The sequence below is a fragment of the Cnephaeus nilssonii genome (genome assembly GCF_951640355.1).
Source record: "Cnephaeus nilssonii genome assembly, chromosome: Y".
NCBI lineage: Eukaryota > Metazoa > Chordata > Mammalia > Chiroptera > Vespertilionidae > Cnephaeus > Cnephaeus nilssonii.
Genome location: NC_137096.1, coordinates 2810167 through 2830337, shown reverse-complemented (window position 1 = coordinate 2830337; position 20171 = coordinate 2810167). Strand labels below are relative to the sequence as shown.

The 20171-nt window shown below is 39.1% G+C and overlaps 1 protein-coding gene across 6 annotated transcripts in view; it reads right to left on the bottom strand.

Moving 5' to 3' along the window:
- LOC307096475 (lysine-specific demethylase 6A-like) overlaps window positions 1-20171 on the bottom strand; it is a 269094-nt gene that overhangs the window by 95207 nt on the left and 153716 nt on the right. For 3 of the 6 annotated variants that reach the window (XM_079766141.1, XM_079766142.1, XM_079766146.1), the window contains exons 9-16: window positions 15716-15809; window positions 14005-14131; window positions 11815-11913; window positions 11463-11682; window positions 10825-10959; window positions 10209-10364; window positions 6619-6714; window positions 4758-4847 (exon numbers count right to left, since the gene is read on the bottom strand). In XM_079766141.1, the coding sequence (XP_079622267.1) occupies window positions 4758-4847; window positions 6619-6714; window positions 10209-10364; window positions 10825-10959; window positions 11463-11682; window positions 11815-11913; window positions 14005-14131; window positions 15716-15809 (1017 nt within the window). The remainder of the gene's footprint in view (window positions 1-4757; window positions 4848-6618; window positions 6715-10208; window positions 10365-10824; window positions 10960-11462; window positions 11683-11814; window positions 11914-14004; window positions 14132-15715; window positions 15810-20171) is intronic. The other 3 variants (XM_079766143.1, XM_079766144.1, XM_079766145.1) reach the window with 3 other exon arrangements.

Below are 20171 nucleotides of genomic sequence, written 5' to 3'. Positions count from 1 at the left end.
CAAACTGGGAACCCTCGGGGGATGTCAGACTGCCAGTTTCGGATGGATCCCCACAGGCTAGGCCAAGGGACCCCCACCTGCTGGAGGGACCCTGCTCACTCCACAGATGCCCTTCAAGCTGCAGCGCCATCCCAGGTGCAGCCAGCTGGGGAGGGACTGCAAGAGGTTGGCTCCAGGGTATGTCTGACCCATCTAGCCCAGTCCTGCCCCATCACTGACCTTCTAATTAATTTCCTTCCAATGTGCACGAATCTGTGCACCAGGGCACTGTACATTCAAATTACAAGTAGTAGCCCTGCGCATGAATTCATGCGACAGTAGCTCTCTCCGGGGCCTGGCCGCTCTGCGCCCACTGCCCAGAGACTTTCCACGGCTCAGAGGCCCATCCGCAGCCAGGCACAGAACGCTAGCCTTGTTGCTGCGGTAACAAAGCAAGCATTCCGACAGGACGCTCACTCAGCCAGCTCACAGCAGTCGCCTCCCCACCCCTCGGGACTGGGGGACTCTGACAGGGCTGAGAGGACTGGGTGCAGCCATCTTGTGGCTATGAGTACCACCTTCTTTTGTGATGGAGTGGTTAATTTGCATATTACCCTTTTATTAGACAGGATTTTGGATCCATACTTGCTCTCAAATCTTTATGACAATTACGGAGGACAAGCTGAATAGGTAGTCATCCCACCAACATCAAAAGACAAGGAACATCCTATTCTCCTGTTACCATTTAATAAAAAACTCTGGCCCAGACCCCATCTGGGTCTCATTATCCAAAGTCTCCACTCTCACTTCTTGAGAGCATACTATTGCTTTAATAAATTTACTAGGATTTGTTAAATCTTTCTCTCACACTCTCAAAACCTTTCTTGGATGATGACAAGAACCTGAATCCCGGTATTGGGTTGAGGACTCTGTTTGCCTTACTTGTGTCCCTGGTATCATTACTACACTATTATAAGGTGTTCAAGGTGGGGAAAAAACATGGCTAATGGAAGGAAGTTTTGGGAATTTTTTGTAATGTCTGCTAAGTTTTCTATAAACCTAAAATGCTGTAAAATATAATGTAGTGATCAATAAATCTTTCAAAAAACATTATTTAAGAACCTCTACATCAAAACCTTTAATGTTTCTAATTTACCCTCAAGATAAATTATGGCCATTCTTTAGGTTCACATTTCGCCCTCTATTCATAAATTACACTCTAACCACATTTTACCTGCCTTTTCCTGTTTCTAATTCTCTCAATTTTCTAAGACTTTAACATCTTCATTTTTCCTAAGCCACTTTCCCACATTAGTGCAGGTTTTATATGTATATATGTAAAAACCTAATATGCAAAATGTCCCCTCGGGAGTTTGACCGACCAGGAGTTCTATTGCTCGCTATGACATTGCGCTGACCAACAAGGGGTGGCGCAGAATGAAGGAAGTCCCCGGTGGCAGCGGGCAGCTGGAGAAAGGAAGCCCTGGCCCACATCCAGCAGCTGCTAGAGACCCTACCCTTGTATATATTTATATCCTACTTAATAAAAGGCTACTATGCAAATATACCAAACAGTGGAACAACTGGTTGCTATGACCTGTGCTGACCACCAGGGGGTGTGTGCGGAACATGGTGGGTGTTGGCTGCAGCAGAATGGTGGAACAGGTGAGTAGGAGCACCACACCAAGGCGGGGCACCACACCAAGGCTGGGCACCAGCTGCTATCATCGGGGCAAGCCTCTGGTGGTTACTGAAAATTCTTTGCTCCCGTGCGCTGCGGTCCCACCCGGCACTTGTATCCACTGCTGGTGCTAGAGCTGCTGCTCACACCCATTGCCAGTACCAGCCCCGCTTGCACCCGCTGCCAGTGCCTGGCACAGGTCCCAATCTCTTGGTGCCATCAGCAGGTGCAAGCAGCGGCTGCTGGCCCTGATCGTCCCTAAGGGCTTCTCCACCTCCCCCTGCTCCTGAGGGGCGACTGGGGTAGTAGCCGCCTCTCGCACCTGCTGACAGCACTTGCTTCTGGAACCAGCTCCAATGGCTCCACACCATCAGCAGGTGTGAGCAGGGCTGGCACTGTCAGCATGTGGAAACAGCAGCAACGGGAGTAGGACTGCCAGCAGACAAGGGACTGGGGGCCATAGCAGGAGGGGCTGGGCAGGGGCATGGAGGATAGGCTGAGACCCGCCCCTGTGCCCAATGCAGCCTTGCAGCCCACAGTTCCTTTCAAGGTGCACAAATTCGTGCACTGGGCCCCTAGTATAATTTATCTACACTAATAAAAGAAAAAGATGCAAATTGATCGTACCTTCGCAATGGCCACCAGCTAATCAGAAGTGAGTATGCAAATAAACCCAACAAAGATGGCGGGTTAATTTGCATACACAGGCACTGAATGGGATGATTGCATTGTCGCCATGGCAAAGACGCAGACATTCAGCAACACTCCAGCCGCGCAGGCCTCTGGGCAGCATGGGAAGGTGAAGAGGCGGCTCCCGCCAGAGCGAAGGCGTTGCCGGCCGCCAGGGGAAGGAAGACCCATTCTTGCACAAATCTTCGTGCATCGGGCCTCTAGTCCTATCTAATAAAAGCGTAATATGCAAATTGACCGTACCTCCACTACACCCACAAGCCACGCCCACCAGCCATGCCCACTAGCCAATCAGGAGCAAATATGCAAACAAACCCAACCAAGATGGCCACAGAGAGCAGGAGCAAGGCTTGGGTTTCGCCGGTAATGGAGGAAGCCAAGCTTTCTGCCTGCCTTTGCTGGCCTAGACCTCCACTCAAAGCTACAAAGTTTCAATTATAGAAGGTAAATAAATTCCAACAGAAATGGCGGCAGCCACAGAGCTGGAAGAGGCTAGGGTTGCCCCCGGCAATGGAGGAAGCCAAGCTTCTGCAGCCCTGGCTGGCCTAGGCCTCTGCTCCAGACTACAAAGTTTCCATTATAGAAGATACATAAATCTCAACAGAAATGACTGCCCCCACGGAGCAAGCATGAGACTTCGCTACACTCCAGGCTACAAAGTTTCATTTGTAGAAGATAAATAAATTCCAGATACCATGGCCTCCGCTTGGGTGGCCGGGGGAGGTGGCTGGCCTGCAAACCACCACAGGCCCCTCGCCCAGTCCACCCCACGCCCCAAGGGAACCCCCACCCTGATCCGGGACACCCTTCAGGGCAAACCAGCTGGCACCCACCCATGCACCAGGCCTCTATCCTATCTAATAAAAGAGTAATATGCAGATTGACCATCACTCCAACACACAAGCTGGCTACTACCCCCATGTGGTCAAAGATCCTGCCCCCATGTGGACACAAGATGGCCACCACAAGATGGCCAGCAGGGGAGGGCAGTTGGGAGAGACCAGGCCTGCAAGGGAGGGCAGTTGAGAGGGACCAGGCCTGCAAGGGAGGGCAGTTGGAGGCGATCAACCCTGCAGGGGAGGGCAGTTAGGGGTGACCAGGCTGGCAGAGAAGCGAAGTTGGGGGCAAACAGGCTGGCACGGGAGCAGTTAGACATCAATCAGGCTGGCAGGCCGAAGTGGTTAGGGGCAATCAGGAAGTCAGTCAGGCGAGTAGTTGGGAGCCAGCAGTCCTGGAATGTGAGAGGGATCGGGCCTAAATGGGCAGTCGGACATCCCTCGAGGGGTACCAGATTGGAGAGGGTGCAGGCTGGGCTGAGGGACACCCACCCCCCCCGGCCCCCATGCACAAATTTCCTGCACCAGGCCTCTGGTATAATATAATTTAGGCAGCACAGACCCATTGACTGTCCAGTTTGCAGGTTATATTTTACGGTAATTTATTGTTAAGTAACATTTTACTAGTCTTTTTATCTCATAATAATAAATGCTTAGCCATGGACAATTTCATTCCCTAGTTTGTGTCGCGGCCCTTGGTCCAAAGGACTATGGGTTGATTCCTGGTCAAGGGCACAGAGATTGCAGATTTCTCTGTCCTGGGCAGCGATGTGCAGGAGGCAATCAATCGATGTGTCTCTCTCACTCTCCCTTCCCTTCCTTTCTTCCTTCCACTCTCTTTAGAAAGAAATCAATGGAGAAAAATATCCTCTTATGAGGATTAAAAAGAAAGGTTAATACATGGCATAATACTGGTCTTATTCAGAGAGTCTTTATAGATAGTAATTGCAAATATAAAAAACATGGGCCTAGCCTGGTGCCTCAGATGGTTATAGGATTGTCCCATACACCCAAAGGTTGTGGGTTTAATTCCTGGTCAGAAAATATATTTAGGTTGCAGGTTCCATCTATGGTCTAGGTGTGTATAGGAGGGAACCAATCGATATTTCTCTCTCTCTTTTTCACCCCCTTCCTCTCTCTAAAATCAATAAACATATTCTTGGGTGGGGATTAAAAAAATACACAAAAATACATGGTCATCATGACTTAATTATTAATAATATTTAGGGGAACTGTAAGGTTATTGGTATTTTTCTCTTCTTTTCCTTTATCCCATTCTATCCTAACATAATGTATATTAGATAACTGAATCTAATGCGCACAGACTGAATTTACAATATAGGAGCGGTCACCAACCAGAGGTCTGCTGACCACTGGTGGTCCATGATTGCTGCAATATAGTACTAATACTGTAAAATTTAAAATTCTCACGTAATTATGAATTACTAAAAATGTTTTTAAAGATAATATTCCTTACATATTTATTTCTTCTTAAAATGTACAAAAGCCAAAGAAAAATGATTATGTAAGAGCAAACAAAGCAGCTAATCTTTTTTTTTTTTTTTTTTTACCTGAGTGGAGTTATATAGCTGTTTTCTCCATGGCTCTTCTGCGCTGCTGCTCAGGTTTATGCAGTTATGAGGTAGAATGAGTGTGTTTTGCTGTAGGTAAGGCACATTTCCATTACTTCCACTTCCTGTTACATAATTATTGCCTACCAAAATAGTGTCTGCACTCCCTAGTGTTTTTGGTGTGCCGCAAGGAGCATAGCCTGCAGAAAAAGGTCCATTGGACAAAAGTTTTTCAAAACAAACAGAGTAAACTTCAAGCTGAGAGACACTACATACTCTCAGCAGAGAATATGGTTGTTGGATGGAGACAGAATTTGCAGGCACTGATAACTCAGTTATTAGCCCATAAGGAAATCCAGTAGTTTGTCTCATGTTCAAAAACAAAAAACAAAACCTGCTTTGTGTGACTGAAAATATGTTATCAATACATACCTAATCCTATCAATAAAGAGGCAATATGCTAATTGACATTCACACATCATAAAGATGGCAGTGCCCACAGCCAATAGGAGGGAATATGCTAATTTATTGCCCCACCCTCAAAAATGGTGGCGCCCACAGCCAATAAGGAGGGAATATGCTAATTTATTGCCCCACCCTCAAAAATGGTGGCGCCCACAGCCAATAAGGAGGGAATATGCTAATTGTCAGCCACGCCCTCAAAGATGGCAGCACCCACAGCCACAAGATGGCGGCACTCAGTTCCCTCAGCTCCGCCGGGGAAGCAGGCATTCGGCAAGGCCGGGCGCCTCTCTCCAAAGTCCCCCAGTCCCCTCAGCCCCCCAGCTGCCCAGGTCTGGCCTTGAAGCACAGGTAAGCTTCGGATGGCAGCAGGGCCGCCCAAGGCTCAGGTAACCAGAACCGGCCAAGGCTTGGGCTGCCGGCAGTGGCAGAAGCAGAGGTGTGATGGGGGCGACACCTTCCTCTGATCGATGGGTCACCTGTCCCTGAGAGCTCCTGCACTGTAAGAGGAAGCAGGCCAGGCTGAGGGACCCACCCTCCAGTGCATGAATTTTCATGCACCGGCCTCTAGTTTAATTTAACATTAAATCTCTCTAGATTAAAAAATACACATTTTGAAAATGACATATAATGTTCATATGGGTAAAGTGGAAATCTTTTTAATTCTTTAAAGAAATTTATTAATGGTATAAGGACAAAAAAGGCAGCTGAAAATTATATCAGTAATATAAAACCTTATTTTCCATCATTACAGTGGACTTAAAATTTCCATTCTAAAACAGCTCCACCTCAGTCTGGGTAATTGTTAATTATGAAATAACTAGAGGCCTGGTGCATGAAAATTCATGCACACAGGGGGACCGTCAGCCCAGCCTGTGCCCTCTCACAGTCTTGTGACCCTTGCGGGATGCCCACCTGCTGGCTTAGGCCTGCTCCCCGAGAACAGATGATCTAAAAGAAATAATCATATTTTTGGGTACGGATTTTTTAAAAAGGTAATGGTTGCATGAAAATTCACTGCTGGTGGGGCTGAGGGGACTGGGCACCCATAAGGAAGTCCAGCGGTTTGTCTCATGTTCAAAAATATCTTGTGGCTGTGGGCACCGCCATCTTATTAGGACGTGATGGTCAATTAGCATATTACCTCTTTATTATGTAGGATAAAAATAAGTCTATAGAACGTGCCTGAAATATTATGCAAATAGAGAGCAAAATACCAGTGTTTTGTTCTAAATTTATTTATGTCTAAAAGAAAAATCTGTTTATTAGTATTTAAATTCAGACATATAAATTCTATTGAATATATGTAGTAAGTTGAGCATTAAAATACTCTGAGTAACATTTTAGTCCAGAAAAACAATTAAGATGATAAATACTGGAGTAAAAATGGTATACATACTTGTTGCATTGAAACAAAATGATTTTCCAACTGTTCCAGCATCAGCTTCTGTGCTGGATTTAAATTATCTGTATTTGCATGTAGCTGTTCCAAGTGCTAACAAAATGAAAAAGAATACAAAGTTAAATCTAAGAAATAAGACACTCTCAAGCAACCTAACACTGAAAAGACTAAGAACCTTTATGTGGTCAAAATTGTGATTTCTAATCAAAACTAATTAATGCAAAGATTAAGTCCCTTGAGGAAAATGGTAAAAACCATAAATTCATCTGAAGAAGGTTATTTATGTGTTTTAAGTTAAATATATTTTGTGTAGAAGAAATTACAATCTTTTTGTTACTGTTGTTAATCCTCACCCGAGGAAATATTTTCATTGATTCTTTGAGTGGAAGGAAGGGAGAGAGACAGAGGGAGACACACACTGATTGATTGCCTCCTGCACACACTTCAAGCCTGTAAACTAGCATATGTATATGGTCCTTGACCGGAATTGAACCCAGATACATTATTCCATGGGCCAATGCTCTATCCACTAAGCCAAGGTGGCTAGAGCAAGAAATTACAATGTTAATAAAGCTATTTAAAACCATATAATGTACTAGAGGCCCGGTGCACAAAATTCGTGCACTAGGGGGAGGGCGGGGGCAACTCAGCCCGGCCTGCACCCTCTCGCAATCTGGGAGCCCTTGGGGGATGTCTGACTGCCACGGAGGAGGGAGAGGCTCCTGCCAAAGCAGCATTGAGCGTTTGCCCCCTGGTAGTCAGTGCATATCATAGTGACCACTCGTTCCACCATTCAGTTGATTTGCATATTAGCCTTTTATTATACAGTATAGGATTATAATAGAAAAGTTTAAAAGCAACATTATTTGCAGGAGTCTAGTTAAATAAACATCAGTTTCCATGGAGGAAAAAAGTAATATTATCTATACTAATAAAAGGGTAATATGCTAATTGACCAGACATCTTCTGAAAGATCTTCCGGATGTCCTTCCTGACAAAGCCGGCCCAGGAGCCTGCAGCTACAGCCGGGCTGGAGAGTTCCATGAGACCAGGGCCTGGCAGGCGCACAGTGCTATAATAGGAGGCCCTCACTTTAAGAAATTAATTTAGCAGTTGATTGGGAAGCAGGCAGGCTTACAAATAGAGACGCAAAGCCGCCCCAACTCCGGTCCCGGACACCTGTGCCTGCGGCCCGGGCAAAGCCGGCCCAGGTCCCAGGTGCCTGCAGCTGGCCAGAGAGAGGAAAGCCCAGGTCCCAGGTGCAGGGCCAAGGCAGAGGCGGTTAGGGGAAATCAGGCCATCAGGGGAGCAGTTAGGGGCAATCAGGCAGGCAGGCAGGTAAGCAGTTAGGAGCCAGCAGTCCTGGATTGCAAGAGGGATGTCTGACTGCAGGTTTAGGCCCTGTGGGATCAAGCCTAAACTGGCAGTCAGACATCCCCCGAGGGGTTCCAGATTAGAGAGGGTGCAGGCCGGGCTAAGGGAGACCCTCCCACACAACCCCGTGCATGAATATTGTGCACTGGGCCTCTAGTCCTATATAATAATGCAAACTGTCCCATCGAGAGTTCGACCAACCGGGAGTTTGATTGTTCGCTGTGACATGTGCTGACCACCAGGAGGTGGCACGGAAGGAAGGCCCCGGCCAGCCCTAATTGCCAGCCAGGCCTAGGGACCCTACCCATGCTTGAATTTCCTGCACCGAGCCTCTAGTGAAGCTATAAAAGAACAAGGAAGTAACATATAGACAAAAAAAGGTCTGGAAGATACATAGATCTTTCAAAGTCAGGAATACTAATATACATACTAATATACATTCTACCTAGATTTACTGTACAACAAAGACAGGAAAGGATCTATAACACAAGCATTTTTTCTTGTACATATACAATATTATCTCTAAAAAGAAAAACATAAAAGAAGCTATTTACATTGATTATTGGAAGAAAAGGGATATTAACTGGCAAGAGGCAGGAACTATAAGGAGCCTTTAAGTCGTATACCCATCTTCTATTAATTTTTACATTTCAAACACATGAGTGGATTAATTCATTAAAAGAATTAATTAATTCTTTTAATTCATTAAAAGAATTAAAAAAACCTAAATTATAAACTCTGCAGTGTTTTTGGTTTTTTTTTTGCCCTGAAAAATGTGGGTTCATTATGTTTATTGTCACGTAAAATGGAATGGCCATATTAGTATCAAAAAATAGCTGAAAGGGTTCTACTACTGCTTGAATATAGAGGAAAAACTATTGATAGACTATTTCATACCGATAATTTCTGTAATTTGAAATACCATGCATTAACCTGTTGCTATAGTGAAGTGTGTGAAACACTCTGACCACTGGTGGAGTTCTCAGAACTATTCTGAAAAAATTTTAATTCTGAAAAATACATGGTTGAATTCAAACTTTAACTGTAATAAGTAGTGAGAAATCATGAGACTAAGAACTGGAGAATTTTTATACATAGGACTAATGTTTTATTTTATTTTATTTTTAAATATATTTTATTGATTTTTTTACAGAGAGGAAGGGAGAGGGACAGAGAGCTAGAAACATCGATGAGAGAGAAACATCGACCAGCTGCCTCCTGCACACCCCCTACCGGGGATGTGCCCGCAACCAAGGTACATGCCCTTGACCGGAATTGAACCTGGGACCTTTCAGTCCGCAGGCCAACGCTCTATCCACTGAGCCAAACCGGTTTTGGCAGGACTAATGTTTTAAAATCACTTAAAAAAAATTTTAAGTGAATAGGTAAATTAGAAACCTATGAACTTAACAATCGTCCACGTTAAAAAGTCTCTACTAAATAGTGGCTGGAAGAACTAACATGGTGTTTCCTCATCTACAAAATTTAATTTATTACAATGTTAGCAAAATGTGGTGGAAAAAGGAGTATTAAGTTTGTAAAAACAGGAAAATGAGTAAAATGATTTGATGAATATAAAGGTATAGCTCTTGCATTTAAATGATACTACAACTTCACGTCAGAACATACTGCCAATAACTGAAGAACTTTTCACTTTGTATACAAGTTTAAAATATAAGGGAAGTAGCCAAAACCGGTTTGGCTCAGTGGCTAGAGCGTCAGCCTGCGGACTGAAAGGTCCCAGGTTCGATTCCAGTCAAAGGCATGTACCTTGGTTGCAGGCACATCCCCAGTAGGGGGTGTGCAGGAGGCAGCTGATTGATGTTTCTCTCTCATCGATATTTCTGGCTCTCTATCCCTCTCCCTTCCTCTCTGTAAAAAATCAATAAAATATATTTTAAAAAATATATATATATATGGGAAGTAACACTTCAGAATACTTAAAAAGTTCATTTTTTAAAAAAATTCATTGATTTTAGAGAGAGAGGAGGATGAACAGGGAGAGGGAGAAGAAAAGGAAGACAGATATGGAGAGGGAGAGAGAAACATCTTTGCATTCCACTTATTTAAGCATTCATTGATTGATTCATTGATTTGCCCTGACCAGAGGTCAAACCAGGAGTCTTAACATATAGGGACAATGCTCTAACCAAATGAGTTACCTGACCAGGGCAAAAGCTTGATTTTTTGATTTCTCTAAAATTTACATATACCTTTATTGGACTAGATGTTCTTCTCTTCTTGGCAGGACTGGACAGGCCATCTACTTGGCTAGAAGGAATCATTTGTACTGGCAAGGGTTGCTGTAAAATTGGTGTTTGACTGAGGCCTAATACAGGTTCAGTTTTTGGATGATGAGTTTTAGAAGCCTAAGGATTACAGAAGTAAGACAAAAATATGGTTCTACATATTCATAATTCATTCTTCCCAATTATAAAACATTTTAGCTGCATTATTTCCAAAACTATGTGAATATCATATAATACAATTATTGAAAAACAAAGTCAAATGAGTCACCAATGGAGAATTGTGTACCTTCTAAAAAAAGTTCTTGTTTTTTTTCAATTTGATAAGTCAGTATGATAGTCCCTTAAGAAATCCCTCAAAAAATCATGAGAAACTTTAAGGTTTTAAAATGTTATGCCAAGATTCCTCCCATACTAGAGGAAGTCATTATTTTTATCTAAATCCCTTTCCAATTAAATTTGAAAGAGTTTTTTTGTTTTTTTCAAAATGCCAATCCTGCTCTTAGTAATGTAACTTTGATCACCACAGACTGGAAAGAACCCTTAAAGCTGGGTACCTACAGAACAGAACCCAACTTCTCACCTGCTGTGCTGTGTTCATGGCACCCTGCCTGGAAGTAAGCTCTGCAGGGATTGGTAGGCTCCACGCCTCCTCAATACTAGGAAGTAATTTAGTTTTATTCTGTAGACTACTTTGTGGAAGGTTACACAACTGAGCCTAGGAAAAATTATGTAGAAAGCAAATTTAACACAGGCCTATTAAAGTAAGTCCACTAACTTTTCCTGAATGTTACAGGTACTTATTTTTTTAAAGAAAACAGATTTTAATTGTGAGTTTTTAGATATATGCTAAGTATAAAGAGGGCGGCTAGGATATACTCGTGTGAATCAGAACAAAGCTAAGTTCTGTTTTTTAGAATTCTCTTGGGTATTCTCTCATGAAATTTCAAACAACAGTAAATAAAAAATTGTCCTTTTCTAAAAATGTTAAAACTGAAAAATCATGCAAATTAAGGTGCATCAAAAAGCATATGTGCAAAGAACATTTTAAATTCTACATATCTTAACTAAAATAAAAAGTAAAATATCACAAAATATTAAAAATTATAAAAACAAATTATTGACATCGAAATAAAAATATACAAACTTTCCAGCCACCCTCTTTCTACCAGTTATCACACTGAAATGTGTCTTATAAAACATGCTACTTAAAATTTTTACCTGTAGAAACTTAATTCTTCCTGCAAGTGTAGAAGTATTAGTACAACTTTTGCATCTAGTTGCATTTAAGTAGCACTTAATGGCATCCTGAGGTTGACTGCAGGATTCATAGAGAGTGCCAAGGTCCATCCAAGCTGCTGCATGCCCATGGTCCAATTGTACAGCACAAATATATGCCTGCAAAGCATCCATAGGCTGATTTTGCTGCTGATAGAGCACACTGGAAAGAGAAACAAAGAACAGGTTGTCTAAAACTGAGTGGGTATAACATTAATACAAAGTATACTTTATGTATTTCAGTGAATTTATATATCTACTGAAATGCTGTTACTCTTATGTGCACAAGCCTTACCCTATTGAACACCATGTATCTGCACTTGCTTCTGATTTATCAATAGACTGCCTGTAAGATACAAAAGCATCCTGAACTTTCCCAATACTTGAATAGCACCTGTAAAGGGAAAAGAGGAGAAATATATATATATAAGTAGGTAGAGAGAGACAGTTAGATAGCCATGAACATATATATGAAGTATTCCACTAATAATTAAAGCAATTATATTTATTTGCCAAAATGACATATATGGAAAGGAAAAACAGTAATATCTAGACATTACACATATCCTATATTATACATACATTTTGGGGGGAACACCCTATATACAACTGAATCAATACACAATATCAATATGTACTAGAAACTTGAAGGCAAAAGTAAGAAGTCTCTGACATCAAATCCCAATAAATTTTATTAACAATAAAATCTTTATTTGGAACTTTAATAAGTTCTAAAATATAATTTTTTTACAAACTTGATTTTCTCTAACAATAAGAGTAAGAACAACAGAAGCATAGAAAAAATTTAACAAACTAAAAATAATTACTGTCTAAAATAATCCCGAACTCAGAAAAAGTTAATATCTTCTATTTGAGAAATCAAAAGTTTTCTGTATATTCAGTAAAGTTACCTAACAAGATTAAAAATATGGGGAGGGGTTTGGGATGGACAAGGGGGAATGAGGACAAATATGTGATACCTTAATCAATGAACAAATAATAAAAATAATAATAAGTTTAAAAAAAGATTAAAACTAAAAGCACGTCATGTTTTAAATTCAGAAAATTATGAAAAGCCCTCCATAAAAGACTGCTATTCTCAAAGACATGAAAAAGTATATCATTTCTAAACATGCTTCATTATATCTTGGACATATATGGCTGTGATAAAAAACAACAATTCCTTATATTATGTATATTATATCAAGCTATAAATTTTAAATCTTGAACCACAACAAATAAAATATCCAGAGTCATACTCATTTAATCTACAGTGGTAGGAATGCAAATATATAAAACTTAATATAGCCACAATATGGAAGCAAACTTGTGTCCATCAATAGATGAATAAAGTATAACATGCATATAATATAATATAACTCAGCCATAAAAAAGAATGAAATCTTGGTATCTATAACAACATGATGGACCTAGAGGATATTGTGCTTAGTGGAATAACTCAGAGGAAGACAAGTTCTAGATGATTTCATTTATATGTGGAATCTAAAAACAATAACAACAACAAAAAGCAGAACAGAAAAAAACTTGTATATACAGAGAACATTTTGAAAGTTGCCAGGTGGGCAGTGGTTTGGGAGAATGGGAGAAAAAGGTAAAAGGATTCAGAAGTACATATTGTAATAACTATGTATGGTGTCAGATCGCCACGGGGTTATATACCTGAAACTAATACAATAGTGTATGTCAACTGTAACTTAAATATATATATATTTTAAAAAGAATTCTATTGAAAGTAGCTAAATTCATGATTAATAAATTTTTAAAAGTATTGTAATAATCACCAAATATATAAAATTGAAAAGAAATTTAAATTTACAGAATTAAAAAAATAAGACATCTAAAGTTAACACAAAAACTAAATTTCAATTACACTTCATCATACACTTCCACATAGTTGTTAATGAACTATTCTTATTTTTTTAAAAAATTGGAGCAAAATTCACAATTAAAGTCAAGCACTACAATTGAATTATGTTTATAATCTTGAAATAAGGTCTGACAGATATCATCCAAATTCTTTCATTTATAAGTAAAATGAAAATTGAGATCTTGAACTATTAAATGAACTTTTCTATAGGCTACTGATAATCATCAGACAGAATAAAAATAATTTATAAAAATGAATACATTAAAAATGACAGAAACTGGGGGAAACACAATTTAAATACTGAATAAAAATACTAATGATTACTATCTTATAAGATTCTTTAAAACTTTTTATGAGTCATTAAAAATGAGCAATAATTCAAATCACATGAAGACAATGTGAAAATAGAAACTAATAAGCAAAATAATTTTTCAGTAAAAACACCAAATTTAAGAGACCCAGTTTTATCCCCCAAGACTTTTTGCTATAATGTATTTTAAATAAAATATTACTGACCAGGTTATATTACTGACCATGATCTAACATTTTGGATTTTAAGTCAACTTTAAGTAGTATAATCCAAGTGTCTGGTCTCACCTCCCAAGGAAATACCAACACTGGCCAGAATTAGGATCTGCTTCCAATGACTTTTGGAGATACTGAATTGCATAACTTTCCTTGGTGGCTTTGTCTCCCAGTATATCCACATTATGATGCATCCATCCTATAATTTAAAAATTATGAACATTTACCCATAATTCAACTATTCTATTAGCTTTAAAAATACCATAAAGAACACCAATTAAAATACTCTTTCAGTACATTTTTATTTACCTTTGACCAAACTGCCAGTATTTCACAGAAAAAGATACAACCAAAGCTATCAAGGTCTTGTAAAGAACAGAGAAAATTAACTGATTTCAGGCAATGAATCTGCAATAAGTAGATTAGAACCTAAATTTAAACTAGAGAAGTCCAACTTATGAACCAAATAATATAAACATTATTAATTTACTATACTTTTAAAGGTTAAAGTATTTTTGCCCTAGCCAGTTTTGCTCAGTGGTTAGAGCATCATCCTCGGACTGAAGGTTCGCAGGTTCAGTTCTGGTCAAGGACAAATAACTTGGTTCAGGCTCTGACCCCTGACCTGGTTGGGATGCACGGAAGAGGCAACCAAATGATGTGTCTATCTCACAAGGATGTATGTTTCTCTCTCTGTCTCTCCCTGACCGCTTCTACTATCTCTAAAATTCAATGGAAAAAATGTTCCATGAGGATTAACAAAACAACAACAAGGTTAAAGTATTTTTGAAAATCTAGCAAACCAATGTTTATTTCTAAGGAAGAGATAACAACTTACATAATCAAAGATAAATCACTGGTTATTTTTATTAACATTTCACCAAGAATAAAAACACCAAACAGAAAAACTCTAAAGCTATATTGAAATCTAAATAAAAAATAGGCTCAAAGACTTAAAAGAGCAGTCTAGTGTTTAGAATTACAGCTACAAAGACAATTAAAAGATTGTGTTATGAAAAAATGTTAATCATTTAATACAAATAGAAACCAATTTTTCACTTATGAGTCAATTCAAGTGCATTTAAATACATTTGCAAAAATGCAACTTAGGCAAACTGTTTAATTATGATTAATGTTATAAGTAAAATAATTATAAAAATACTCATTATCACTCATAATTTTGTTTAAAATTTAGAAATTATTTAATCAAGACCAAGTAAAATCTAAAAGAAAAGCAAACAAATAAATACCAACCCAAATATTAAACCTAGAAATGATAACCAAAAATATGAATTACTGGAGAGAATCCTAAGTATAAAAATTACTTTTGGACATCAGATTTTTCTCTTTTAATACATAAGAATATAATAAACTTATAAAACAAATACAGAATATTCTTTAATTTCTAGGTGAAATTTTATTCATATCAAAAGCCACTTACTAGCTACGCAAATTATTTTAATTCAATTAAGTTCACAGAGTGCTAAACACATATATGCAAGTATTCAAACATCCTTCAGAAGGGAAAGTACGAGGATATAAACTGAGAATTTAAAAGAATTAGCTGCATTGAAGCACTATATTTAGAATCACTTCGATGAATTGTGCTAGACGTTAGATGTAAATATATACCAATTCTGGACAAAAGAAAGAGAACATATTTATAACAGAGTATTCATTTTAAGTGCAATTTCAAAATAATGCATGTCACAATCCTAAAACATAGAATTCTAAACTTTCCTAAATTAATGCAATATATAATAAAAAGTAAATTTTTATGTACCTAACTGTTGTAAAATAGTTGCTTTTACTTGTGCAGGTAGGTTTTCTGTCTGTAAAAGTTGTTCATAGGCTTCTTTTGCAAAATGATACTTCTTCTAAAGAGTAAAAAAAAAAAAAAAGAAATATTCATAGAAAAAAATGATAAACCTTGAAATAGAAATACTCTATATTGTAAAAAGGAACTGATGACTTGATTTAGTTAACTGTTCAAGTAATAAATAAATAAACTAACACTAATACATACTTGAAATTAGATTATATATCAATATTTAGATATTAATAACTTAGTTTCTATTATAAAAATGTATCTGAAAGTGCAAATTTATTAAATGATTATTCTTTAAACCAGGACAGCCTTGTTTTGGAATAATAGCTAATAAAATAAAAGTATCCTTCCAAATAACAAGGTATCAACAAAATCTATAATAATAAAAGCGTAATATGCGAATTAGACCAGACATCCTTCTGAACAAAGCTGTGGCAGCGGGGGCCGAGCCCCTTGCATGTATTTCGTGCATCGGACCTTTAGTGTCATTATAAAAATCTGCTGCATCCCTAAAGTTAGAAAATTATTTCAACTTCATGTTATTTCACTGTCACAAAGCTACAGATTTATTCTATCATCAAATATATACTTAGTCTAGAAAAACTTTCAAAGATATGCACAAATTTTTAATAAGTAAATATAGTAGACATTGCTATTATCCTTTACAAATCTAAGACAAGAGAAGTAGTTAAAGATCTTGATTTTAAAATACAATTGACCCTTCCTTGAACAATGTAGTGCTGACTCCTATGTAGTCAACAATCCATGTCGACTTCTGGGTGGGGATGGGGACAGAGATAGAGAAAGAGATAGATCTAGATAGTGAAACATCAATGTGAGAGAGACACATCTATTGTTTGCCTTTCACATATACCCCAACCAGGGCCAGGGATTGATCCTGCAACCCAGGTACATATCCTTAACCAGAAATCAAACCTGAGACCCTCCAGTCCAAAGGCCAGTGCTGTAACCACTGAAAAACACCAGCCAGGGCATATTTTTATACAATAAACATGTTAAGAAATTCATAAAATATATTTACAGTACTATATGCATGTATTAAGAAAAAAAATCAACATAAAGGATCTGCAAATTCAAAACTGCATTATTCAACAATTATATACTCTTTCTGAAATATTATTAGAAACAGATATGCTTTTGAGAAAATTACATTTTCCGTTGTTATGATCTAACAATGTTAATATTTAAGGTACAAACAAATTTCTAATTGAGCCCATTGCCTACACTTCTTTCAAAAATTACTAAGGCTAAAATATATTATTTTACTGTGATATGTTTAATTCCTCCAAACAAAAACATAAAAATATTTTATATTTAAAACACACTTGGAAAACCAATGACTTTAGGCATTTTTTAAAATCCTCACCCACAGATATATTTTTATTGATTTTTAGAGAGAGAGGAGAGAAAAAAAATTGATGTGAGAAACATCCATCAGTTGCCTCCCATATGCACCCCAACCTGGAATCGATCCAGCAACCAAAGTGAGCTACTTGGACTGAGCAGGGCTGGACATTTTTTAAAGAATGATAAAAGGTGGCTGAATTGTCATTTACAGATATGTGTATTAAATGGTTAGCGTAATATACTTAATTCAAATAAATGTATCTATTGGGACTAAAAAAACCCTGAGTTTTTACTCTACATGTGATTAAGTGGGGGAAAAAACCAGCCCACTATTTTTATCTCTTTTCACATCTATACTAATAAAAGGGTAATATGCAAATGGTCAGGACGCCCTCAGGCATAATGACAGATCAGTTGGAGGCTGTGTATGCAACTGGCGTAGGTGGGCAGAGACTTGCATTGGGGATGGGGGTGGGGCTGCATCGGAGGGCTCCCCGTGGCGAGGCCTGGGGGTCCCATGGCTCCGCACGGCAAGGAGGCTGGACCCCCGGGTCCGGCCTACCTCTTTGGGGCAATCCATTGAGGAGCCCCGGATGGGTGGGCGGGGCCTACCTCTTTGGGGCTATGGATCGCAGGGCTCCTGCACTGCAACAGGGCACAGGCCAGGCTGGGGGATCGCCCTCACCCCAAGTGAATGAATTTCGTGCACCGGGCCACTAGTATACACATACAGATACATAAGCATTCCACAATTTAAACAAAGATACCAACTTCAAAAAGATGGCAATGTACACAGGGTTAAATACTTTTCCAAGCAAGCAAGTGCATGCATACTGGTATACACAAGGAAATATGCAGGATACAAAATTAACAATAATAACAAAAAAGTGTATTTTCCATACACTAGAAAGAATTAAAAAAGAAAAATAATTCCATTATAAAAGTAACTTAAAAGAAAAGTAAGTTTACCAAGGATGTTTCAGACTTGTACAAACACCATCCTACCTAATAAAAGGGAAGTATGCAAATAACCATCACTCTGCTACGCCCACAACTGGGCTGGTGGGAGGCTGGGGACGGGACTCGGGGTGGCTGATTGGGCCCCAATGGCTGCTGCTGTGGGAGGACCCATGGGGCCGGCAGAAGGCGCCAGTGGCGGAATTCGGGGTGGCCGATTGCGTGGCTGCCAGCACCAGTTTTCCGCCAGCACCAGTTTTCCTCTGGCCACCCACCAATCGGGGTGGCCGATCGCACTGGCGGGAGGCGCTCCAATTGGCAGGTGGCCAGACAAAAACTGGTGCCGGCAGCCAGGTGAAGGAAGGTCTATTGCACGAAACTTCGTGCAACAGGCTTCTAGTAATTTTTATAACCATTCATCTGTAAATTGTTTGGTTTTTGGTGATAGCCATCTTAGTAAGTTTGCAGTGATCTCACTATAATTTTGGCAATGTAAATGTCCCCATTGCATACATGGTTCATGGCCATGTTGGACTACTCATATAGACTGATACACTTTAATTAGCTTGGATACTGAACTATATGCAGCTGCAATATGGATCACAAATTTGACACTGGCCCTCTGCAGGCTTTCTGGAACCCAGTTGCATCTTTTCCAGGACTGGCTTAATGGCAGAGACTTTGGAACCTGAGAAATGTAACATCATGCCAATGAAGCCTTCTTCCATATCCCATCTTCCTAGGGAGACTGCTAAAAATGCTTAATCAGTGCATGAAGAACCACAACCTCACAACCATGAGGGATCGGGGAGTTACTAGTAACAATCTCATTGTGTATTCTTGGAACCCTGTCAAATATCAGTTGACCATGCATATGTGGATTTACTTCTGGCTCTTTTATGCTCTGTTCTTCTCTAAAGACTGATTTGGTTATTTGTAGTCTTTTATAGTTCCACTTGAATTATAAAATTGTTTTTCTCTATCTCTGTAAAAAATTATGCCATTAGGATTCAGACAGAAATTAACAAAATTTGTGGACCATAGTTTGAACATTTTAATAATACTGTCTTCTGACAATACACGAGATGTTTTTCCATTTCCTCCTATCTTCTTTCATTAATGTTTTGTACTCCTCGGTATACAAATCTTCCACCTCCTTAGTTAAGTATATTACTAAATACTTTAATGCTAGAGGCTTGGTGCACAAATTCGTGCATGGATGGGGTTCCTCGGCCTGGCTGGCAATCTGGGCATCTCGCCCAGTCCCTAATCGAGGCCAACCAGCCTGATCATGGCAATGGGAGGTTGGCTGGCCGGACCAATGACTAGTGGGAGGGACCGCGGGAGGTTGGCCGGTAGCAGGAGGTTGGCTGTGGGAGCACACTGACCACCAGGGGGAAGCTCCTTTGTTGACCATCTGCTCCCTGGTGTATCATAGCAGCCAGTCATTTGGTTGACCGGTAGTCCGGTCGACGAGTCGTAACAGTTGCATAGGCTTTTTTATATGCATATTGACTGATTTATTATTTTACTTACTTGAAGACAATCTGAGTAGTGAAATACACTAGTCACAGATAGACAAATACAGCATAATTGTACTTATGCATCCAAAATAGTGAAAATTTATAGGCTCAAAGAGTGAAACAGTGATTGTTACCAGCTTGGAGAAGATAGTAATCAGGAGTTATTAATTAATAAGAATAAAGTTTTAATTTAAAAAATCAAGCTCTAGATCTAAGATCTACAATGCAACATTGTACATGTAGTTAATACTGTATTGTACACTTAAATATTAAGAAGGTAAATCTCATGTGAAGTATTCTTAGCAAAATAACATTAAAAAAACACCCAAATCTATTGGAATATTTAAAGATACAAATAAATGGAAAGAATACTATATTCATGGTTTGGAATTATTAAATTGATAGATTACTCAAACAAATTGATTGATATAATGTAATGTCTTTCAAAATTAATTGCAATTTTTGCAGAAATAAAGAACATCTTAAAATCCAAATGGAAATATAAAGGTCCATCTATGTTGTTGCAAATAACAGTATTTCATCCTTTCTTATGGCTGAGTAGT